The 25367-nt window shown below is 41.3% G+C and overlaps 2 protein-coding genes across 3 annotated transcripts; both read left to right on the top strand.

The window, feature by feature from the left end:
* The first annotated feature begins 257 nt into the window (after positions 1 to 257).
* ANKRD49 (ankyrin repeat domain 49) lies at positions 258 to 8188 on the top strand. Of its 2 annotated transcripts, XM_063305875.1 has the most exons (3): positions 258 to 825; positions 3283 to 3671; positions 6162 to 8188. In XM_063305875.1, exons 2-3 carry the CDS (start codon positions 3417 to 3419, stop codon positions 6621 to 6623), a joined length of 717 nt encoding a protein of 238 aa, XP_063161945.1. In that variant the 5' UTR covers positions 258 to 825; positions 3283 to 3416; the 3' UTR covers positions 6624 to 8188. The 2 variants fall into 2 exon arrangements, with proteins under 2 accessions (XP_063161945.1, XP_063161944.1); XM_063305874.1 differs by lacking the exon at positions 258 to 825 and having other exon boundaries at positions 2906 to 3671.
* Positions 8189 to 13877: 5689 nt separating this feature from the next.
* C5H11orf97 (chromosome 5 C11orf97 homolog) lies at positions 13878 to 23792 on the top strand. The gene is made up of 5 exons (XM_063304737.1): positions 13878 to 13887; positions 15075 to 15506; positions 18733 to 18837; positions 22015 to 22137; positions 23635 to 23792. Exons 1-5 carry the CDS (start codon positions 13878 to 13880, stop codon positions 23637 to 23639), a joined length of 675 nt encoding a protein of 224 aa, XP_063160807.1. The 3' UTR covers positions 23640 to 23792.
* Positions 23793 to 25367: the final 1575 nt, after the last annotated feature.

The following is a 25367-nucleotide window of genomic DNA, read 5'->3' as shown; positions in this document are numbered from 1 at the left end:
AGCACAGGCTTCCTGGATCCTTGAAACAACCCTGCTGAGTTGGCTTTCACAGCCCGGAAGAGGCAGCCAGTTTCACCTAAACAGCTGATCCAGACTCACACAGAGGAGCAGTATCTATCCTTTGGACCAGTGTTTCTCAACCTTGGCAACTTTAAGACGTGTGGACTTCAACTCCCAGAATTCCTCAGCCGGCAAGGTTGGCTGGGGAATTCTGGGAGTTGAAGTCCACATGTCTTGCCAAGGTTGAGAAACACTGCTTTGGACTGATCTGAGTCCCCAACTCCAGGAGAGCCATGGTTTCAGGAAGACCAGGCCAAAAAGAACTGGCACACAGCTTTGGATAGAGAGCCCCTATCTTATTTCTAGGGATCCATCTAAGACCAACCATTGAAGACATGACCTGAGCTGAGTGCTAATGTAGTTCAGTACTGCAAAAAAAAACCCCAAAAACTTTTTTTTCTCTTTTTGCCCTGCCCCTCTTCAATCCAGAAATTCTTGTTCATAACCTATTTCTTTCCCATTCCCAACCAAAGTGTTGCCTGTGTGTAAGTGTGTTCTCTGTGTGCAAATGAAACATCTTGTCCATTTGTCTCCCTTTTTATTATGGCAAGAAGCCCCTAGTATTCTTGCTTTCTTTTTAGTGGCAAGAATCTGCTTTTCTCTTTCAGCCTTCTCCTGTAACTGAATGCAGTGCAAAGTGAATTGCTTCTTGAAATCCTTCCCCACTCTCTGAACTTGGCTTCATCTTTAATTAAATTGAATGTGCTACTTCCTGAATTTCTGCATCTCTCAGTGAATTCATTGGTCTAAATTCCTCATCATTAAGTGAGTATTACATAATTGCATTGTATGCTATTGGCCTCAAGTATTACCATATTGATTGGTTACAGGTAGTCCTTGCTTAATGACTACAATAGGGACCAGAATTTCAGTTGCTGAGCAGTGTGGTTGTTAAGTGAGGCACTATATGACCAGACCTCATTTTACAACCATTTTTGTGACAGTTGTGAAGCTAGGCACCGTGATCGTAAAGCAAATCACGGTGGTCGTAAAGCGAATCATTTGTTTCCAATTGATTTTTGGGGTTGGAAGCCAGCTGGGAAGGTTGCAAATTGTGATCATGTGACCTCAGGACACTCCAAACAGTCATAAATGTGAGCTGGTTGCCAAGTTCCCAAATCGCGATCACATGACCACAGGGGAGGTGCGATGGTCGTAACTTCAAGGACAGTTCATAAGTAACTTTTTTTTTAGCCCTGTCATATCTCCGAACAGTTGTTAAACAATAAGTCGTTAAGTGAGGACTACATGTGTTAAGTATAGACTTGTGTTTGCACTTCAAGAATGCACAAACCTGTTTAGTACATTGTAATGTTATGATTCTGACAACTTGAGAGAATTGCCACTGTGGAAGGGCCCAGTTGTAACAAGTCAGTGGGACTCTACTGAGTTTGACTGGGGACAATTAGTTCTAAGTAGGGAGCTCCATGGATTGTTGCCTTCCAAAATTTCAAGGAGGAATCTTCCTTTCCAAAACACTGAATATGCTGGAAATTGAAACCGGGATTTGCCACGGCACTGCAGCTCTTCGTTATGAAATGTGGTGTAGGTAGAGAGCTGTTACCTGCAACACAGGAGTGTACCTTTTCCAGGATCACCTTATTTAACGTTATTTAGGGCTCTCTTCAAGGATTTCAGACAGGGTTTTTTTTTCTAGCTCTAGATGTTTGGAATTGAACCCAAGGTAAACTTAAGTTTGTACACAGTGGTTTGATTATTTATTTGCTAGACTTTTAGACCACTACTATCTTAGGACTTTGGATGGTTTACAAAATAAAACATCTATGGTATAATAATATGGTAAAGGTTTTATGGTTTCAGTCTAAGGCGAGGTCATCCATCGGCATAGGGTGTGGGGTCATCAGTATGCTGATGATACACAGTTGTACGTCCCTTTCCTGGGCCAATCAAGTGATGCTGTCGAGGTCCGTTCCCGGTGTCTGAAAGCTCTGAGGGTCTGGATGGAGGAGAACAGGCTTCAGCTCAACCCTGGCAAGATGGAGTCACTGTGGGTTTTAAGGCCCCCTGGTTCCAGGGATTTTCCATCTTTAGCACTGCATGGGGTGCACTTCCCCAGTCAGAGTTGCTGCGCAATTTGGGGGTCCTCCTGGACTCTTGGCTACTGCTATGGCCATGGGGCCGTTTGCACAGGTTCGTGTTGTGCACCAATTGTGCCCATTCCTGGACAGGGAGCCCTGCTCATGGTAACTCATGCCTTAGTCACCTCCCGCTTGGATTAGTGTAACATGCTTTACATGGGGCTACTCTTGAAGAGCATTTGGAAACTGCAGCTGTCCAGAATGCAGTGGCGCAGGCAGTTTTCTGTGTTTCCCATTATGCCTATGTAATACTACTGCTCTGTGAGCTGCACTGGCTCCCAGTAGGCTTCAGAGTGCAATTCAAGGTGCTGGTCATCACCTATGAAGCCCTTCATGGCATGGGGCCAGGCTACTTGCAGGACAGCCTTTCTCCCATTGTTCCTGCCCACCCCACCAGATCTAGTGGAGAGGGCACGCTCTGGGTCCCTTCTATTAAACAATGTCATCTCGTTGGAGCCCAGAATTGTGCCTTCTCGGTGGCAGCACCTGTCCTATGGAATAGCATCCCCCAGGAGATTCAGATGGCCCCAACCCTGTTAGCCTTTCACAAGGCATTGAAAACCTGGCTGTTCCCCCAGGCATTTGGGTCAGGGGGTGGACGAGATGTGCTGCTGTTGGTGGTGAGCACATCAGTGGTTTCTTGGGGACTGGGGGTTGTTTGTTTTAATGTTGTAAGCTGCCCAGAGTTACTTGTATAAAATGGGTGATTGCGTAGATTATATAAATAAATGAACAATTACACCAAGGAAGGTTGTTTGATCATATTTTTGGATACAAATCCCTATGCTAAGATCTAGTGCATTGTGAACAACTTCACTTTTGGATGTGGGAATTGAGAGCATTGATGTAGTACAATCTTTTGAATTCTGACTCTGCTCATTCTTTCTAGAAATAGAAAGAAACAGGACTTTTGGGTTTTTAATTCTGAAGTGATTTTGGAAAGTTACAAAAGAGATGGTAAGAAGAACTCCTTCATGTTCCTTGTCTGATAATGCCAAAGAAGCAGTAAGATAGCTTTTTTATTGACACTTCTGAGACCCTATTCAAGGTGCCGCAAATGCCTTGTCCTCTTTTTCCCAATCATAATATCAATCCATTCCTATTTTTTCTTCTCTTTTTAAAGATGGTGGTGATGTTGCTTCCACTAGCTTTTGTTACCAATTGTTAGCAAACTCTTTTGGCAAGCCACTGGAAAATGAGTTAGGACGAAAGTAGAACTCTTGCTGGTTTAAGGACAGGCAAATCAAAGCCTGCAAAATGAATGAAAGCAGAACGTTGGCTGAGAACAACAACACTGACGAGGAGGCAAAAGATTTTGCTGACAGCTTTAACCAACTTGAACTACTGGAAACCCACCGGCATCTAATCCCCAGAGGAACACACAGTCTTTGGTCTGGAGACTCTGATGAGGAAGACCAGGAAGAAAAAACAGAGGAATGGTACCAGGCTCAAGAGAAAAAGTTGGCAAATAGCCCAGACAAGCTTCTGCTTTGGGCAGCTGAAAAAAATAGGGTAAGCCAAATGTACTATGTTATACAATAGTATACACAATAAATTTCTCTTGCCTACTGTTATTTCCTAGAGAGACTCTAGTCTGACATAATGGGACTTTCAGATGATATTATTTCCTAGAGAGACTCTAGGCTGGCTTATGGTATAGCCACAGAGCTGCTAAAGTCTCCTTCATTTGAGAGGGTGAGTGCAAACCATCCACCAGTGGTTTATTCTGACATTGCTGAATTGTTCAGCCATGATGCAGAGGTTTGTTTGATTAGCCTGAACTAGCACAGGTGGAAGTCATGACTTGCTTTACAGAATTCCAGAGAGGGAAATCTATGAACCCAATAGAAGAGAATCTGTGTAGCTCAGGGTTGAACTATGGAGTTTTTGATGCTCTCTGAGTTTGGTTGTTTGCTTGCAGACGTTTCATTACCCAACTAGATAACATAATCAGTGCTAGTGAGTGTGGGGTTTGCTCCTTGTTTATATACAGTAGCTTGCTCTGCAGTGTTGGTTGGGTTGTGGTTTTCTCCTTGGTAGTTCCTTGATGAGGGTATTGTTTTCTGCTTGATTGTTCGGTGTTAATTCCTGCTCATCTGGGTGTTGGCTGCTGGAGAAGATGCGTTCTGGTCTTTTTGTTTCCTTCTTAGCTTTTTTATTGTCTGTTTTGAATGGTGTATAAATATGGTTTATCTCTGTATCTATTGATAGCTGATTTGTCTGAGTGCCAAGCTTCCAGGAATTCCCTAGTGTTTTTGGATTTAGCTTGGTCTAGGATGCTCACAGTTTCCCAGCTGAAACTATGGTTGAGTCTGTCCATGTGTTGTGAGCTTAAGGAGTTTTCATCATGTCTTCTGACTGCTGGTTGGTGTTCATGGATGCGCTCTGCTAGTCTTCTGCCTGTCTGTCCTACATAGTGGCTGCTACAGTCCTTACGCTGTATGTTGTAGATGACTCCTATTTTTTCTTCTTGGGCTACTGGGTCGTTTGGTTCACTTAAGATGTTTTGGAGGACTTTCGTTGGTGTGTGTGCTACGGTGATGCCGTGTGGTTGTAATAGTCTGTTGGTTGTTTCTGAGATGTTTCTGATGTATGGCAGTGTTACCCTTCTCATAGCTTGTGTTGGTTGTGCTGTAATGGGTTGAGTGGTTGGGCACTTTTTGATAAAGTTGTGTGGGTATCCATTTTGCTGGAAGATGTTATATAGGCAGGCTGTTTCCTTTTTCTGATGTTCTGGGTTGCTGCAGTGTATTTTTGCTCATTTGAATAATGTTCTTATACAGCTCCTCTTGTTAGAGGTTGGGTTGTTGCTTTGGTAGTGGGGCACTTGGTTAGTGTGGGTTGTTTTTCAATAGACTTGTATTTCTAATTTGCCATCATTTCCTCTGCAGATGAGGATATCCAGGAAGGGTAGTGTGTTGTTCTGAATTTTATTCCTTTGAAAATGTTGTTGTTTCATGTGTCTTCTCTAGTTGATCCTTTTTTATTATGATGAAGGTGTCATCTGCATACCGGATCCATTCTTTTGGTTATATATGTGGGAGTGCTATGGTTTCTAGATGCTGCATTATGGTCTCTGCTTGAATCCTGAGAGTGGTGATCCCATGGGTATTCCTCTGATTTGCTGGTATATCTGTCCATCAAACTGAAAGTAGGTAATGAGGCAGAGGTGATGAGGCCCATGATTCTGGGTATTTTGATCTTAGTGTATTGGGCTAGGTCAGGTGTGTTATGTAGTACTGTGCCACGGATTCTTTTACTAGTTCTGGATTTATGGACGTAAAGAGTGCTGTGACATTGAATGAAACCATAATTTCATGTTCTTCTATTTTTAGGTCTTTGATTTTCTGGAGGCATTGAAGTGGGGAGTTGATAGACTATTCGCTCCCCTCTGTGAGATGTTCAAGCTCCACATAGCCAAAGAACTTACAAAAAGCTTGGAAACCTCACAGAGAGGAGCAAATAGTCTATCAACTCCCCAGTAGAGTGCCTCCAGAAAATCAAAGACCTAAAAATAGAAGAACATGAAATTATGGTTTCATTCGATGTCACAGCACTCTTTACATCCATAGACCCAAAACTAGTGAAAGAATCCGTGGCACAGTACTACATAACACACCCGACCTAGCCCAATACACTAAGATCAAAATACCCAGAATCATGGACCTCACCTAGTTGATCAAGTGAAATGCAGTTTTTTCAGCACTAAACTCAATAGTCTATTAAATACTCTAGGTTCTGGGTTCCCAGATCATCCTTGCAAAAATTATGGGTTTGAATGGCATGAGTTTTTCTAAATAAGGGGCAAAATAGCTAGAAATATTGGCCTCTTCCCTCTGGAGATATTACTGCATGGCTAGTCATTGCCTTGGTCCTTGGAGTCAATGCATTTTAATGAAAGTGTGGCCTTTATTCAGAGCATGGAAGCTGCCTACTCTTAATCTTATAGAAACTTGTCTAGCTAATGGACTAATACTAACCTCTCTGTCTCCACCCCCACAGCTTGACACAGTGCAAAGGCTCTTGTCTCAAAACCTTGCGCTGATAAATGTCCAGGATGAAGATCAGTATACCCCTCTTCATCGCGCTGCCTATAATGGACACTTGGAAGTGGTGCGTGAGCTGATTGCTCATGGTGCAGATGTCAATGCGTTGACCGTGGATAGTTGGACCCCTCTGCACAGTGCTTGCAAATGGAATAACACAAAAATTGCCTCATTCTTGCTCCAGCATGGGGCAAATGTCAATGCTCAGACCAACGGGTTGCTTACACCCTTGCACTTGGCAGCCGGAAACAGAGAGAGCAAAGAGACCCTTGAACTTTTACTCATGAATCGGTATTTGAAGCCAAATCTCAAAAACAACTTGGAAGAGACAGCTTACAATATTGCTCGGAGGACTGATAAATACCATTACTTGTTTGAAATTGTTGAACACTGCACAAACTCTGTCACAGATTCTTAGGAATTGTCGACAGAGCGCACACTGCGAGAGCATTCATAAGAAAACTATTTTGTTGTTGTATCTCAACTCTTTATGTCATAATTTTATTCCTGCAGGTGCTGAAAGAAGGCCCTGTTGGGTAACACTGGCATTATTTTAATAAGATAAGCTATGCTACCCGTGTGAAACATTTTCAGTTTAACTTGAAAAACATGGTTATTTTGCTGCTTTCCCCATTCATTGTAGGAGAAATGGAAATAATTCACAGGGCCCCAAAATAACATGTAAATATTCAGTGGGGGAAGCAACGCTGTTCAAAACATTAGCTTCTCCTTTTAAAGGCATGCAGAGTTTTAACACAACTTATGGGGTGACTGATAATTTTCAACAGAGAAGAGCGCTGAATTTGAACTACTGCCAAAACTTGCAGCATTCACACAGATGTTAAAGTTAGTGGCTGCCAGAAATCGAGCTACCTGGTTAATAATGCAATGTGATTCAGATTTCCAAAATCTACTTCAGTGTGCTGGTGCAATATAATATGCCTGTGTCTAATTCCATAGTTGCAGAATGTTACATTTTATGTTCTCAGGTTTTGCTTTTTAAAGTGACAATATGGATGCCTATGTGTGGAAGTGTTTTGTTTGTACTACGTGATTTACTGATCTAATTTCTGGGTCCCATTCCCCGATCTAGTGCTTTTTAGTTATTTTAGAACTTCATTATCAGAATTTCTAGCTAATATGTCCAGTGGTCATGTTGTCTGGCAGTTCGGGGAATTGTAATTGCAGCACATTCAGAAGTTAACAGAAGGGGGGAAACTGTTGTAGGTCTTTGATAAACCACATTTAGTTGTTCCGTTTTTAAAAATGGTTTGTGTTCCTTCAGTATCACTGCAATTCACAAACACTTATTAGTGATATTTCAAAGTTATTTTCAGCAGCAAAAAGCGCTACAGCTGACTGGTCCAAAGATTGCTTGGAAAGACTTTATTGCACATCTGCTTGCCTTCTTAAGTTATGTTTTGATTTTTGGAAGACTTTGGGTTGTCATTCAGAAATAATCTGTGAAGTAATCTATAATATGTATTTGAGGATACTTAGGGCTGGTTCACATGATTCTTTGATACACCTGAGATTGATTGATTGATTGATTGATTAATTGATATATCAAAATCTATTTAGATTATTTTTTTTTTGCAATTTATTTGGAGTTTTTTACCAGGTAAAAATTGCACAACTCTTTCATGAGATTTTATTTGCATGTCCATAGTTATGTATAGTATGTGAAGTGGCATTTGTATGTGTTTCTGTGCAATGAAGAGTGGAAAGTGTGCTGAATGTGAAAGTTACAACTGAAGTGAGTTTTTGCAAAAATGATGAGTTTGTGAGAATACAAGTATCTTTTGCTGCAGCTCAAATTTCTCACGTGTACTCTGTCTGCTATTCTGAATGCCTTGTGTGAACCAACCCTGACTAAAACAAAATCCCTGTAAAATGGGGTTTATGTGGCTTGCTGTGGCATGATGTTGTTTCACTGTAAAATTAGTTGTCTTGGTTCATTAAAGTTATTTCTGAATAAGTGATTTGATGAATGTAACAAACCCAAACTGTTAAGGCCTACTGATACTGTGCTACGAAGTCCCGGTTTTATGTTACAAGCACGAAAGCCCTATTGATATTGGTGGAATTCTCTGACTGTAATTGTGATCAGTTATGAGATATTACAATATAATCCATAACTTAGTAGAGCTGAATGCCAGTTTGTCACCCTGATCCTTATCACAGATTTCCAAGTATGCTAGAATTGGTAAAATACCTTTTTTTTTAAAATTTGGAGAATAATGCTAATAATTGAGGCTTATATTATGAAGTAATTGCTTACCTCAAGGCAGTGCAACCTAATGTTCTATGAACCCTTCTAAATATATCTTTCCAACTTGGACATCTAAGCCACATTTTATATCCTGTATCAAATCAAGAGGGTCATCAGATCACTAGTCAAGATTACACTACAAATTTAAACCACTATGAAACCCATGTAATTGCCCCAGCTTCTCCAAAAGAATATCGTTAATTGTTCTGTCAGAATTTTATTTTTTACATAAAAAAAAAAAGACTGCTAGTTATATCATAAAATTACTCCCAGGATTCTGTGATTGCAAGTCATGAATATATGAAGGAGGCTTAAAATAATTTTAAGTCTAGTGTAAATACAAAAAGCTGTGTAATATAGCCAGATAAACTAGCAGAGATTTGCTGTAACTGAAAGCACTTGTGTGTTGTAATTGAGGAGAGAACTGGAACATTTATTACTGTATGGAAGGACAAATACAGATGGTGTTGAAATTCATGTTACCTTTTAAAATCTTTTGTAGATACTTGCTAATTTTGAAATCTGCATGGAATATGAATGTAAGAATTTATTCAGGAAATACTTGAAGTTATATGTACCCTAGCTCTGCTCCAAGGTGTTTTGTTTTTTAATGTCTTGGTTGCAATGATCTGTCTGCAGGGTAAGAGCAGTATTCTGAATACTAATGGAATTCTCAGCAAAATTTGAAGAGAAGTACTTTTAGAAAGATTGTTTATTTTTCTCAAATCCGGTACAGATAGTCCATGGTTAATGACAGTAAAGAGCCAGTTTGGTCTAGTGGTTAAGGCAACAGGCTAGAAACCAGGAGACTGTGAGTTCTAGTCCCGCCTCAGGCATGAAAGCCGGCTGGGTGACTTTGGGCCAGTCACTCTCTCTTGGCCCAACTCACCTCACAGGGTTGTTGTGGTGGGGAAAATAGGAGGTGGAAGGAGTATGAGCTATGTTCACCGCCTTGATTATTTATAAAAATAATAAAGGCGGGATAGAAAATAAATAAATAAATAGGGACCAGAAATTCCTTTGCTAAGTTGTAAAGTGCAACATCATGTGACTGTGCCACTTAGCAACAGCAGTTCCAGTACTCCCAGTTGCCATTGTTAAGCATGACTTCACATGGTCTCCATTTGCAACCTCCTGCTGTCTCCCCTGTTGACTTTTCTTATGGGAAGCCATCAGGGAAAGTTGCAAATGGCGATTACATGACCATAGGATGCTATGATGTGATTGCAAGCTGGTCACCAAGTGCCCAAATTGTGATCACATGACTGCAAGGATGCTGTGACAGCTGCAACTACGAGGACTGGTCATAAATACCACTTGGTTCAGCACTGTCGTAACTTTGGTCACTGAATGAGTGGTTGTAAAATGAGGACTACCTGTATGTGCTAGCTTTTGTTTGAGGGCGGGGAAGAAATTCATGAGTATCTGTAGAAGGTACCTGTGAGAGAGAAAATTACAGAACCACTACCTACAGCGCAGTATGACTATGAGTACAAGAATGTCTGTCTATCTGGTACAGAACTGAACCTTTGTCTGCTTATCCCAGCATTGGCACTTAACAGTGATATGCTTTTAACTGGTTCACTGCAAAGATGGACCTTGGGGCCTTCTGTAAAACATGAGATTGGCTATCTAGTTGTAGTTCTTCAATAGGTTCAACGGACCGTACATTAGAACTCTTAATAAGTGACAGATTTATTAGCGGTAGCCAACCTTGGCAGATTTCAGGAAAGCTAAGCTGGTTTGGACCTGCTTAATACTTGGATGTGAGACCAGCAGGCCTATAGGCTAGACTGGAAGTAGTCTAAATGTTTCCATGGGGCCCGGAACCAAGTATGACGTTTATGAGATTTTTCTTTGTTTAAGGATGCATTGAAGTGCCTAGTTCACTTCAATGGCTTAAAAGCTAAACAGACTCAGGCCAGGGTGGTATCTGAATTTTTAGTTTTAGTTTTTACTGCTGTAGTAGACAGAACAAAAGAGAGGGGGAGGGAAGATACAAAAACAGAAAACGTAAGGGTGAAATCTCTATCTCTAGTGTTTAAAACAAGCACTAATTGTCAACCACATAAATAATATTGATCAGTTTTTCCTTTACATCAATAAAGAGCCAATTCATAAGGCAGGAACATATCATTGACCCAAGATTGTAAATCTAGGGTAGTGTTTCTCAAACTTAGCAACTCTAAATTGTGTAGACTTCAACTCCCAGAATACTGTAGATTTATGACTGAAAGAGTAAGCAGTTCCCAAACATGATAGCAAAGGGGTCACATATTTACTTTCCAATTGTGCCAGACCTGGTTAGCCCTTGGCTAGGTACCATTAAGGATATACCGGAGCTGCAGGTTAGACTGGAAAGTCTTAAAAACCTCCCAGAATAAGACAATGGCACACCACTTCTATGTTGTCTGCAAGAAAACTACACATAAACCGCCCAGAGTCCCCTTTTCAGGGGAGATGGGCTGTGATAGAAATTTGAAATATAAATAAATAAAATAAAAATAAAGTCTCCAGGAGTTGAGCTGGACCTGAAGGAGATTTTACCTGCTACACATTTTATGCTGGGTGTTAGGGTTTGTGTGCCATCTCTTCAAGAACAATGGATAAGAACAACACTTTTAAGAGTCAGTCTTTTCAAAGGATTAACCTCAACATATAGAGATCTAGCAAGCCACAAGTGAAATGTGTTTTAAGTAGTCCCATTTGAAAAACTGACATCCATATTCACTGCTTATTATAACTTTCCAAGTTCATGTGAAAATAAGCATTCAGAAGTATGCATATTACTTAAGGAAAGTGCCCTCTTTCTTCTCAGCAGTGATTTGATGCAAAGCTGAGCAACCTAAACTTTAATAGCTTCACTCAGTGCAACACTGCACTCAGGTTGAGCCCTCCTCCATTTCCTTCTATCAAGGGGTCTATTTGTTTCTCTAAGCATGGAAACAGGTTTGGCAGATATTATGCCAAGGAACAATTATTTGTGTGTATGTTTTTCCCAGCATGATTAAGGAGTATCCTCCTTTAAGTCTGAAGATGTAGACAACATTTGTTCCCGCCTATACAATGAGAGAGGGACACGGCGCTGCGGGTTAAACTGCTGAGCTGCTGAGCTTGCCGATCGGAAGGTCGGTGGTTCGAATCCGCGTGACGGGGTGAGCTCCCGTTGCTAGTCCCAGCTCCTGCCAACCTAGCAGTTTGAAAACATGCAAACGTGAGTAGATTAATAGGTACCGCTTCGGCGGGCAGGTAACAGCGTTCCGTGTAGTCATGCCGGCCACATGACCATGGAGGAAGTGTCTATGGACAAACGCCGGCTCTTCGGCTTTGAGACGGAGATGAGCACCGCCCCCTAGAGTCGGACACGACTGGACTTCATGTCAAGGGAAGCCATTGCCTTTACCTATACAATGAAAACTGCCTCAGAGGCCCTAATCCAAAGGCTCCTCCATGCTGAAGTACAAGGAAGTGGGTCTTTTTCATGGTGGTCTTCCCATAAGTAGAATGTCCTCCTCAGTAAGGGATGCCTGGCACCATTGCTGCCTCTTACTTCGGTGCCTTATGAGCAGCTGCTGTAGCCTCAAAGAATCCCCTTGTATATCTTTAGTCAAATCATTGGCTTAATGGTTTATAGACATACAGTATTTGGAATTTTTTAAAGTATGCTGTCAATCTTCTTTGACGTTATATGAGGAGAACTGTGTTAGTCTACGGTAGATGAAAACCAACAGTCTGGCAGGCCTTTTCGAACTTTTATTAAAAGGCATAAGTGTTTCTGAGTTACAGCTCACTTCCAAAGATGATGCAGGATTTAAATTGGGATGAGGCAGGGTGGAAATGGGGGGAAGGAGTGAAAGACAGAATGGTTACCCAGATGCATGTTACTTGTGAGACAGATTACAAATACTGTACCTTATCAATTAACAACAAACAATGGATTTTTAACACATTACAATTGTTAATTGATAAAGTGCTAGCAATCTGTTTCACACACAACCTGCGTCTGCATAACTACTTGGTCTTCTGTTTTCCCAATCCCAGTTTAAATCCTACATTGATCTAGCCACTGCATAAGTGAGCTGTAACTCAGCAAAGCTTATCCTTTTAATAAAACGTGTCAGATAGAAAAGGTCCTACCAGACCCCCTGTGATCTGAGAAAGCAGATCATAAAATGAGGAGTCTTTATCTTTAAATAATTCTCTAAGGCAAAAATTGTCTTTCTTGCCCTTTATTGAAACACAGTTCTATCATAGCCTAAAGCTAGCTAAGCGTATCAAAATATTACAAAGTTAGTTCAGCATGATACAACATTCATAGAAATAATTTGCATTGCTACATCTGACCTTGTAAAATAAAGTATATAATTGATCTGTTTAAACCTCACATGTGAGAAATAATTGAGCTGTTGATTTTGGATAGCTAAAGTGGAGTATGAGTTCCCCTTTCATTTGCAAAAGCTCTTTCTTCCTTATCTAGTATTTACTGACTTGGTCATTTCTCAAAATGGACATATACAGTGAAATCTTGATTTACTGAACAAGTGGTGTGTCCCTAATAGTCCATTAAATTGGAGAATATATTGTATCAATCTGTCATTTGCATAATGATGTCATTATGTAAATTGACATGAATTACATCATTCAACATTTATGTAACTGCTTTATTTTCTTTACTGATTTATTTCTCCTATTAATATGTATGCCCAATTCAAAATGTCTCTGGGCACCTACAACAAGTTTAAAATCAGATCAGTTCCTCAGATCTCAGAAACAAAACTACTAGCAGCTGTGGACAATCACTCAGCTCCATAAAAAAACACTTAAAAACATCTCTCTGACTCAGACTCACTCAACGCTCTGGCTGAACCCTGTGGGAACAGCCATGTCTTCTGTGTCTTCAGGGCTTAATACAGATTTAAACAGGAGCAGTGAGAGGGTGGAGCTGTGAGGAACTCAGAAAAGCAGGGCTCTAGGTCTTGACCTCTCCCCCCCCCCCACAAACACTGACCGGAACCAGCTTTGGAGGAAGGAGAACTCCTATCCCCTTAACTTGGTCCAGAAGGGTACCACGATTGATGGTATAAAAAGGTAAAGGTTTCCCTTGACGTAAAGTCCAGTCGAATCCGACTCTAGGGGGCGGTGCTCATCTCCGTTTCTAAGCCTTGGAGCCGGCGTTGTCATAGACACTTCCGGGTCATGTGGCCAGCATGACGACTCGGAACGCCGTTACCTTCCCGCCGAAGCGGTACCTATTGATCTACTCACATTGGCATGTTTTCGAACTGCTAGGTGTGCAGGAGCTGGGATTAACAACGGGAGCTCACCCCGCTGCGCGGTTTCGAACCGCCGACCTTCCGATCAACAGCTCAGCGGTTTAACCCGCAGCGCCACCGCGTCCCTATGATTGATGGTATAGAAACCTACTAAAAGATCAAGAAGGCTCAGGATGCATTTACTGGTGCCATCCTGAGGCCTCCAGAGGCCATCTGCAAGCTTGATCAATGGTGTCACTTTACCCAACTTATCAGATAATCAATTCCTTTCAGAACCTTCTGAAGATGCCACCCAGCTACCTTCTCCACAGCCTTCTCTCAAAAGGGGAGGTTGGAAACTGGACAAAAATTATCCAGTAAGTTCAGGTCCAGTGACCGTTTCTTGAGTGGGAGTGGATCACACCTCATTAAGTGTGGACGGGATCACCTCTTCACTAAAGGATGAATTAACCATTGCCTGGACCCAACCACATGTCACCTTACACAAGTGATGTAAACTTCCATGGAAATCTGATCTATTGCATGCAAAATCCATTGTAATGAGCTCCAATAAACCCACATTTCACTGTAGATAATCTGATAATACCATCTCCTCTCCCCAATAGTAAAATATTATTGCATCAAGCATCTTTATCAATAAATATTTTCCTGAGATTGATTTACGTAGGTGCAATCATGCTCCCAGTATCTGGAATGTCTGTATAGTGTCTTCTTCAAATAACTTTTTGATTATTTTGTAGAGGTCTTCCTATCTAAGAATCAAGCAAAAATGTATGATGCTGACACCCCTTCTTTTTATGGTTCTTCCTGGCTGACTTCCACCGCACATTGTCCCTAATATTAGTCAGGGCCAGAAATATAGTTTGCATCCTATCTCATTGGCTCATTCTTCCTTCTCACTTCATTGGCCTGTGACCAAATGTTTTTCCTTCAAGCACAGTTAGACTCACTAATATTCTCATCCAAATTCTGCAGGTGATACTTCCTTTGTCACAGCCTGGCAGGACAAAATGTTTATGTCTGCACATTATTCTAATATCACCTAAAATAAGCCACATGCAGATAGGGCTTCAACACACACAAGCATACGTTCTGGATTTTCAACCAGCTTGCTTGGTGAAGAGATCTTGGCGATTATCTGGCAACCCTGCAGTTGGCCCCCCAAACTTGCTACTTCACATCCACCTGCAGGACCCAAAGGTGACCCTGTTCCAAAGGCGGCCAACCTTCTGGAGACTAGTGGACTTCATAATCTCTCAGCCAGCACGGTTTTTGGCCACCCCCGCCTGGCTGGGAGCTGCTAGGGGGTGCTCCCGCTAATTAGAGGGCGCCAGCTTGGGGAAGACCTTGGGGTCAGCCAGCGACCCAGGTGGGCTCCGGACAACCTGTAATCGCCCTCGCCTGAGGCCCCGGGCTGCCGCCGAGCTCAGCCCTCTTTTAACCCGGGGCAAGGGCGCTTTCCTCTCAGCTCCGCCCAGCCTGTGCCACCGCTCCGCCGGGCGCGCAGGCAAATCGCCAGCTTCGTCTTCCTCCGCCACCCCTCCTTCAACAACAGCGGCGGCGGCGGCGGCAGCACCCTTGGGCTCCTATGGCAACCCGCCTGCGCGTGCCGCTCGCCTGGGCGCGGCCGGCAGAAGCAGCGGGAGCAGCCGCCGCGGGCGAGGCATGAGAGCGTCGAAGGGGGAGCCGCTGGAGCCCACGGCCGGGGATTCGGGGAGCCGGATCTACGGCGAGAGCAATGAAGGGGGGCAACCCTGTGAGTGGGGGCACGCGCGCGCCGAGGGTGGACGGTCCCCTGCCCGGCTGCGAAGGGTCGGGGTGCAGCCCGGGAGCCGCGCCGCGCCTCGCCTCGCCCGGTGGAGCGAGGCTTTCTCTTCCACGCTGCTTTTATCCACGGAGTGGAGAAGACCTGCAGGTTTTCTGGGGGGTGGGCTGGGGGGCTTCAGCTCCAGCACCTGGAAGTTGAAGGGCGACACAGGCTGGGTGGATACCAGATGGGGGAAGGCTTCCCTCTGTGGGCTGAGGAGGCTGGGCTTTGTCCAACGCCTCTAGAAGGCACCCGCTGGGGAGAGCTGGGGGGTGGGGTGGGGGGAGAAAACTCCCAGACCCGTTTGCAGAATGAAGGAATTGAGGCACTCTGTAGTGGGGGACCTCCTTTCCATCCCACTTTTGATAGGTTGCCCCCTTGCACCCAGCATGGCTTTGCCATTGATTGGAGGATACTTTCCTGCTTCTTTAAAAGAGGACTGCTGGTGACTGCATGGGCATGTCCACTTAGTTGTCTTGGCAACGGTGCAGAAGTGGTTTGCCCATTGCCTTCTGCCTGTATGTTTTTTTTCCCCAACTTCCCCACAAATCCACAGCCCTCAGGTTCCCAAGTATTAAGTAGATCTGTTGCTTAGTCTTTTGAGATCAGCCAAGGTTACCAGGAATTACTAACTATATGTTTATGAGGACCTCACTACCATTGAAGTGAACAGGGCTGCTTTGTTCTTCTTGTACAAGGAGATAAATATCATCCCACACCTGGCTATGAGAGCTGAAGCTCCAGCTATGAGAGCTGAAGCCCAGGACCTCTGGACAGCACCAGGTTTGAGAAGGTTGTCCAATCCAATACGCAATCCCATTCTGGTCTGCACTGGCCAGACCTGACCTCCCCATTGTTGTGTGGTTTTCTGGGTACCACATTCAGAGTACCACATTCAGAGAAACTAAAACAGATGCAGAGACTGACAGTAAGAGTGATCTGGGGACTGGAAGATAAATCCAGTCAAGGTACTGGGAAATAAGACCTGTGAGGAAAATTGAAGGAAGTGGTTATGTTTAGCCTTGAGAAAAGGCAACTGAGAGCAGATCTGTGATCCCTTTTCAAGTACCTAAAGGATACAAAAGAAAGCCAAGATTTGTTTATTTTCTTCTCAGAGTACAGGACACAAAAGCATCTGCAGCAAGCAAAGATTTCCTGCAAACGCTAAAATATCCATTATTACATGATGATGCAAGCCCCACTCCATATGTACAGTTGTTTGACATAAGTACAAAAGGGGCACTGTTTGCATCACAACATCATGGTGCACACTGCATCATTCTCCCCTCCTCCCATGGCAGGACACAAAATAAAAATCTTAAATTTCAGAGAAGAAGCTTCCAGCTGGATATTTGGAAATTCTCCTTGGCAGGAAGAGCATTTGACAGTAGAACCAGTGACTCAGAGGGCCCCTTTTCACTGGCTGTGCTTGAGCAGGGCCAGAGAAACATCTGTCCAAGATGCTTTAATTTGGATTCCTGCATGGAACAGAAGTTGGCTTCAGTGATTTAAATGTCCTGTTCCAACTTGGTTGCCTTGCACAAATATTAGCTTCCCTCCTACAACGACGTGCTCATCCCATGAAAATTTCTTCTGCTTAGTTAAGATGTCCTCCAACTTGGAGGACTTGTTTCATTTCCTTGTGGAGAAGTGCTTCCCTAGGATTGTGCCTCAATCCATAATACAGTCTGCTATCAGTCTCTGACGGCATAGAAATTACTGCCTATGTGGATCTTTTGTCTCTTGTTGAACAGTTATCCCTCAAGATACCCAGATTTGGCCCGAGTTGCTGATCCCTAATTCAGATGAAGGTGCCAGTTCAGCACCAGCCTTGGCTGATGATGAGAAAGTTAATAGTAAATGGGAAAAAAAGAAGGGCTGAAAATATCACCAAACCACTACTGCATCACTTTCATGTCTCCTGAGGCTGTTGGTGTTAGGAAAAAATAAGATAAAAAAATGTGTAGCCACTAGCTGCAAAAATGTTGTCCATCTACAACCCCAGAAATGGGTAGACAGCAACAGAGAGCTAAAGGAAGAGGAGATTTTCCAAGTGCTATGATGACAGTTACTCCTACTTTTGTGTGTGTGCATGTGTGTGTGGAAAAGAACCTTTTTCAGGATGTTTTGCCTTTCAAAATACATCTCAAAATAGCATATACAAAAAGGAAACTAGTATAAAAACTTCATTCCTCCCAACGTCTGATCATTCAAACTCCTGAGTTATACTGGTTGCCTTTTGTATAGAAAGTTATTGAGGTTTTAATGTTTATTTGGAAGGAGAATAAACCATGACGTAGAACTTTTCTCAACCTCTCATAGCAGAATCAGAGCCAGTTTGGTGTGGTGGTTAAGGCACCAGGCTAGAAACTGGGAGACTCTGAGTTCTAGTCCTGCTTTAGACACAAACCCAGCCAGGGGACCTTGGGCCAGTCACTCTCTCCTAGCCCTACAAAAAAGGCAAGGGCAAACCGCTTCAAAAAATCTTGCTGAGAAATCTGCAGGGACATATCCAGACAGTTGCCAGGAGTCAACAGTGACTCAAAGGTGCACACACACACACACACAGTAGCAGAGAGAACTTTGAAAGATTCATGAGTCTCACTAGCTAGGATCATTGTTAAGGGGTTAATACACAGAATTTTAGAAACTGAATAAGCCCAAACTGTAGCATTTATTTATTAGTGAATTCATTAAAGGTCTCTGAGAGCCATTTGAACCTCTTTTTCCCAGAATGCAAAACTGAAGGGCTAACCATTCTTTTTCCAGATAAGACTGACCTAAAATACCCATCTGTTTGTTATTAATGTGTCGAGATATTCTTGCTTATTTCCCAGCCCCAAAGTCATTCTCAGAGACCTCTCTTCCACAGATTAGGTCTGATAATAATTGCTCTGCCATAGCGATAGAAACTTCTGCTTTATCTTTTTTCCATTTCCTGTTCTAGATGCACAAACTCAGCTTTTATAAATTCCTCAAAGAAGAAATAAAGCATGATTATTATTCATGTCACTCTTCTTAAATATTATATCTTATCAACATACAATTGTTAAAATGTTTATAAAATATTGGAGTAGTTTCATTTAATATTTAATTTTGATATAACTAGATGAAGGAAGGTATACCATTTGAGAATTCCTCAGTACATCCATTTAAATGGTCTTTTCTAAAACAGGGAAAAAGTTTGTGTATGTTGAGCCACCGAGGAGAGTTAAGGAAGTACTTGAGGAAGAGCTGTATTTCCAGAGGGATGAGTGCAGAATCAGACACCCTTCAGAAGGTAAGCTTTGCAAAACAAGATAAATGGGGGAAATTCAAACTCTGAAGTGCTTAGGATGGGAAGATTCCATTTGCATACTGACCTGCCTTAATGATTTTCAGCAGTCTGCAAAAATACAACATTGAGTAAAATACCTACTGAAAACACTGGTACAAAAAATTTTGAATACTGTAGCAACAGCAAAAACAATCACAGGTGGCTGAGTATTCAGTCATTTTGAGAAGGGCAGTATAAAAATACAGTAAACAAACAAACAAACTCCTCAAAATTCTCTGGAACAATTCCATTTTAACTCATTTCTGAAAACACAGTACAGATTGGGCAAGTCTCACTTCTAAGGAGAGGTACTAGAACAGAAGGTGTTGTGAATATCAAGGAAGTTCAATTTTAAATGCAGTTCTGCTTCGGGGAATATATAACATCACACAGAAAGTGGATTTGTTATTGCATTTGTATAAACTCTTCTCTTGGGGTTGAAGCTGGTATATGTGGTGTTAATTAATCCAAAGCAAGACATGGTGAATTAATTTTGACTTGATCCCTGTGAGAATTTTATACACAATGTGTATACACATTTTATATACCATGCTTTACCCACAGTCCAGCTGTTGCCTTCTGTTGGTACCCCCCCCATATTCTCCCACTGCTTCTTCCAAACTCTTTTTTCATCTGTTAAGGAGAAGAGACAGAAAAGCAACACAAAGTCTTGGTTGACCAACGGATGTGCAACAGGCAGCCCTTCAGATCCCCCTACCCACAATTCCCAAAGGTCCCCACAAACATGACTGATAGTGAGAGATGCATGGAGTTGTAATTTGGCTTAATCTGGAAGGTCATATTGTTCAGTTCAGTTAGCTTGTCACACTACCATCCATTCCAATTGCCAGTAATTCCTATCACACCTTAAATCCAACAGGCTATCCTCCCGCTCATGGGTCCCAAATGCCTTTAGCGTGAATCTGAAGCTCACAGCCAACGCCTTCCCCTCATAATAGCTCAGCCTGAGCTCAGAATCCAGCCAAACAGCACTCTGTTTCAAACGTGACAATCTGTCCATTGAGAAAGCCCACAAACATGATGATCTCCCAAATTTCATCCATAACTAAAGCAGAGAAGAGAAGAAAACTAGTTTTGACAGAGTAGTAAAAAAGTAGAGTTTTTAGGACTTCATAGTCCTTTGCAGAATGTTACTACTCTTGGCTGTTGACAGTGTGTTATTGATGGAATTAAGTCCAGCAGCAGAGGGAAAAATCATTGGCTGGTATGACTCTGCTTGGAAATATGGTGAGCTAAGGAACCCTGGATTACACTTCCACGGATCACTTCCTACCCCAGAGCAGATGAAACGTTACAGATCCTGAATGGGGCATTTCAGCTTTTCCTTTTTGCCCACAGTGATCCAATGTAATGATTGCCTGAACCCAAATAAAACGCTCAGACTCAAAATCAAAGTTTAAGTTCTGATTTTATTTAGAATAGAGTGCAAACAGAAAGAAAGCTGAGAATGAGAAAAGCACACCTAAAGTCAAACTAAATAGCCCCGTTACGAACAGCGTCCCCCCCCCTCAATCATCTCAACCCCACATTCCCAGGTGCTCCTAACGAGCTCTGCTGATCAACAGGCAAAAAGACCTTGACATTAAAAAGATAACCCAAACACATTCCTGCCTGGCACAGAGAGATTCAGCTTTCAGTACAAGGTTTATCAGCAGCACCCTCCCAGCCAGGAACTCGCGTCAACACTCTGGCATGTGAACCGTTACGATGTACAAACACATTGAAACGATGAACATTACATCCAATAAGCTTCACAGCAATCCATTTGTTGGCGGGGGTGGGGGGGCATGTGTAGTTAGTACTCCAACCATTCCAATTAGGATTGTGCAGCACTAAGGATTCAAAAAAGAAAAGGTGCTTTGGAACACAAGCAGGCATGAATAAAACAGTTCTTGGCTGCTCTTTAAAATAAATGCATCGATTCTCATGGACAAAATAGGAAGGGAGGTTAACATCAATATCCCAAACTTTAATAGATCTTAGATTACATCTTATTATTTTTTAAAATAATAGTTTTGACGTATTCCATTTCATCTTTGTTGAAAAGGCTCAAGTAAATCATCATGCTGGAGATGCAGTGAGGTTAATGCTTCATTTAAACATGTTTGTACAGTATCCTATAATTGTTCCTTTGGGGGAAGAAATTATTATATGTATTACATGTATTATTTCAACTGTGACACAAGGTTGAATATTGTCAAATGTTCATATTTTTTTCAATGATATCCTTGTTGCATTAAAATTGACACCTGGGCAAAGCATGCAGATTCTCCATTCTCTACTTTGAGCTAAAAGACTTACTCTTCAGCTGTTCTATTGGTTTCACAATAGAATATGGACACCCATAGAAAACACATAGCCAATCATTTATAATACTGTTTTTTGTTGATGGTTGTTAGCCATCCAGAGTTCATAGGTAAGATGGGCAGCCATTTGGATTTTCTTAAATAAATAAAATCTCTTGCACATCCTGAAGAAATCCTCTAAAACCTACCAGTCAGGCTTATCATAATATTGATCCAGCTATGTGAGTCCACAGTTTTTAAGGAAAGGTTGTCAATCATTATTCATCTCCCAAAGGAACCCTTCAGAAACTTCTAAGAAATGCAGGAGTTTCCCACATTTAAGCTGTACAGATCTTCCTTTATACATACTATTTTATCTTTGCATAATACTATTAGAGCAAAACAGGAGAATAAATGTCTATATTTTTGTTGATCATGAGTCTTAAAATGGGAAGAATTTCTTGCATATAAGGTTATGTATGTCAACAAGAGGATGACACTTCTGTTTTGTTATCACTTCTGATAAAACTGCTACAGTTCTGTTAAAACTGTTGAGATTGTTACAGGTAGTCCTCGTTTAGTGACTGCCTCATTTAGCTACCGTTCACAGTTACGACCATGATGAAAAAGTAACCTTACATCCAATCCTCGCATTTACAACCTTTGCAGGACTATAAAGCAAAGGAAAGCTGAAATAAGATCATAAAATCATGATGTTTCACTTAGCAACTGCTTCACTTAAAGACTGGATCTCAATGGTGGGTGCTAAATGAGGACTATCTGTAATTGCAATACAATATAATTACAAAAATGCTCTTCTGTATATTATGAACAGTGGCTCTGGAAAGAATTTGGAGCTTGAAAAGAAATTTCCCCGTGGGAGGCTTCAACCCAGCATCACAGAATCAAAGCTGCTTCCTTTCCCAACCTTATTACTCAAGGCATGCAATCATAAGAAGTAAGAATGTAGTACTTCCTTTCTTTTTCCCACCCCACCACCAAAAGCGTGCATTTAAAACAGCAAAATGACGTAGTGATCGCTAACATTCACTAAATTCATTGCCAGCATTCATTTATTGTACATAGAAGAGAGCTACCCTCTCCGAACTGCAAAAATTGAAATAGCTACCAGATGGCAGCCAAGAGATAGGGGGGGAAAAAAACCTTCTCTATAGCTCATGAAAGTTTATGTACTTTTTAAAAAAAAGTCTAAAAAGGTGCTATAAGATTGCTTCTGATTTTTGGCTACCATAGACTAACACACGTTTCCCTCTGCAATGTTCATCCCTAATAGTTATCTGCAATTTTGAAATACAAATGCAGCATTCAGAAGTTCAAGGTGCCATAGATGTTTTTGCAACTTACAATATATTCACAATTTTTTTTAAGTTAGATATCCAACCTATATTCACAACAGGGTTTTACCTTGTATTCACCAGCTCAGTGGGCTACAGCTGTTTTACTAATTTGAATAATTCTGAATAATTTTTCAAGGTAGATTAGGCTGGACGCGTAAAATTGGGTCTGGTCATGTGGTGACTTGACTTATGACTGCAATAACTTATGATGGAAATTCCGGTCCCAATTGTGGTCATAAGTCAAGAACTGCCTGTATTAAGCCACAGAATTTCATCCCAGAAACTTTAGCCTCTGAAGAGGGTGATCAAAATCATCTTGGAGATCTAGTACAGACCAGGCAGATGGATATCAATTCCGTTGTTTCAGAGTAAAGTCAACACATTTGTTTGGCATAAATGCTTTGTAATGCCTGTCTTGCAATTCTTTAAACTGTTGTGTTTATTACTTTCATATCCAGGTGTTCCTTCAACAAAATCAGGGCAGCTTTCATGGCTATCCTTTCCTTCTTGTTTAATACTTACAATAATTCTGCAAGGTAGATTACACTGAGAGGAACTGATCCATTCAGTGACCTTCATGGTTGAGCTGGGCTATGAACTCTGCTCTTCCCACTTTTAATTGGTGAATTTAACCCACATACCTGGGTATAAAACTCACTGCAACTTACTCAGAAGTATTTATGTTTAGGGTTGCTTAGTTCTTCACTGTATCATGTTTTAAAATGAGTTTTCAGTTTGAAGAATTCCACATTGCACAATCGTGTTCAGATTTCTCAGATTTGTGAAGGCAACAATTTCATTTTTTGTTTACCAAAACTTTTATGTACCTATAAAAATTCAAGTTGTTTGGGCCCTAATTACTTATACTCCAAAGAGATTCTGTCCTTGATGGAAAAGATTCTGGTTGAGAAGGAGTATCCATGACAACTTAAGTAGATTTCCACTTTCCGTTTAGGAATAATGACTTGATTCATTCCACTCATTGATGAAGTCATATATTTATTTGTTTAAAACAAGGCACAGGGACAGTTTTGTGGCTGCAACTGCTCCACAACTATAATACTTATGACTCTCTATTTATACTTTCTCCTTTCTAGGATAGCCATTCTGAAAAATTCAGTCTCCCTTGATGGAAGTCACAGAACAAAAGCAAATCTATGGCTGTCACATTTATCTGAACATAGACAACTATATTTTAGAACGTATAAAGTAGCTTATAAAATAAACTTGGAAGCTATGCACCTGCCAGTCAGTGTATCTAAGTTGATCATCTATGACTTAGCTCACCACTAAGTCATTCACTACTTCTAAACAAAAGGGTCCAATCTCTCCAAATGTGTAAGCTTTGTATAGGATCCTTTTTAGTCATTTTTGAAGATTGTAACCTATTTGTAAGGTCCTCAAAATTGTTATAGCACAGTGGCAGCTTGAGCAAATGGAAAACAGGCAAGTATTTTCTTACTTTTAAGCTTGATTACTCATCCTATTTCTTTTGTATGATTTTATCTTGCCTCACTCAAAGCCAGTTGAGATGTGATAACAACTGAGCTGCTTTTTCAAACACTATTGATTGATTAATTTATAGTTGGTACACGGGAGATAGGAGAAGGAATTGCTCAGGGCTATGGAGATGGGAGGGAGCGAGGTTAAATTTTTCTCCATCCTTTTTCCAACCCAGTCCTCAAAGCTATTTGAGGTACAGTAAAAGGTTTTTGAGATACCAGTAATCAGTAGTAAGTAACTGGAAGTCTATTCCCCTAACACCTTTGTCTCCATTGGATTTGCACACACATATCCAAGACTGTCTCCCTGCAATTCAAGAATTGATTTACTTCTGCCTTATCCACCATTACAGCAAAATGACAATTACCTCTTTTTCTATATGTGGGGTTTTGGGTCCATGTTAGAGGAATATTTAATTCCATGTCAGTCTGAGAATGGACAGTGGACTTTTCCATTCACAAGTTTCCTCTTGCTGGTGAGAAACTTCAGTAATGTTCCAAAAATGCTTAAGGCGTAATTTTAAAGGAGTGTTTTATTGCACCATCACCTTTTCTTAGAAATGAAACTTCCTCCAGTCCTCTTTTTCCACCATTTCTTCCATCTTTTCTGTTTGTAGAGAAAATCTACTAAGGAAGAAAAGATGTCACTGCTTGTGTGATGCCATTTCATTGCTAGGAACTTGGAAGTTCTTGTCCTGTTATGCTGGCAAAGGGAAATGGTGAACATGTAGACACCATTAAGGATCAAGATGAGTAGAGCTCCCAATTGACAAGCTACAGAAGATTTCAGTTCTAATTGCCATTTTATTGTTTTATTGAGATACATTGTTTTGGACTAGTTGATTAGGGTTTTTCTCTGTTTTCCTTTTGTATGATGCCCAAGATGCATTTCTTTTCTGCATGGTGTTCTTTCTTATATGAGCATATTCCATTTGGAGTATTTTTAACTTCTTTTAATATATATATTATTTTTTTAAAAACAAGTTTTTAAATTATTCATTTTTATTTTGTGTTCCATGCAGAATTATTCAGTGGGGCCCACTGCTTCAAAAGATTGCTCACCCCTGGAAGAGGGTTAATATTTTGGTACGCTCCTCTAGAAAGTATTTCTGCATTTCCAATGTAAGTTCAGAATGACAAAACCTTCACAGTTCTTGCTTCCTTCCTCCATTGGGGAGACAGCAGTCCCAAGAGTCTATCAGTAAAAAAAGACTACTTCCATTTGATGTTTTGAAGTAAAATTAATGACATTGGGAGACCCAGTCTCCCCACTGGGAGATCACTCAAGTTTGGCCCTGAATTGGTCATTGCTAGAGCTCCATAGTCTC

Source organism: Candoia aspera, chromosome 5, assembly GCF_035149785.1.
Source record: "Candoia aspera isolate rCanAsp1 chromosome 5, rCanAsp1.hap2, whole genome shotgun sequence".
Lineage (NCBI taxonomy): Eukaryota > Metazoa > Chordata > Lepidosauria > Squamata > Boidae > Candoia > Candoia aspera.
This window is presented reverse-complemented; position numbering and strand designations above follow the sequence as displayed.

What these genes read in the sequence shown, in the direction of transcription:
- ANKRD49 (XM_063305875.1), top strand. Translation starts at nt 3,417, where the DNA reads ATGAATGAAAGCAGAACGTTGGCTGAGAACAACAACACTGACGAGGAG. An exon ending in GGGCAGCTGAAAAAAATAGG is followed by an intron (nt 3,672 to 6,161) that starts GTAAGCCAAATG and finishes CCACCCCCACAG; the next exon opens with CTTGACACAGTGCAAAGGCT.
- C5H11orf97 (XM_063304737.1), top strand. An exon ending in CAATGAAGGGGGGCAACCCT is followed by an intron (nt 15,507 to 18,732) that starts GTGAGTGGGGGC and finishes TTTCTAAAACAG; the next exon opens with GGAAAAAGTTTGTGTATGTT. An exon ending in AATCAGACACCCTTCAGAAG is followed by an intron (nt 18,838 to 22,014) that starts GTAAGCTTTGCA and finishes TATTATGAACAG; the next exon opens with TGGCTCTGGAAAGAATTTGG.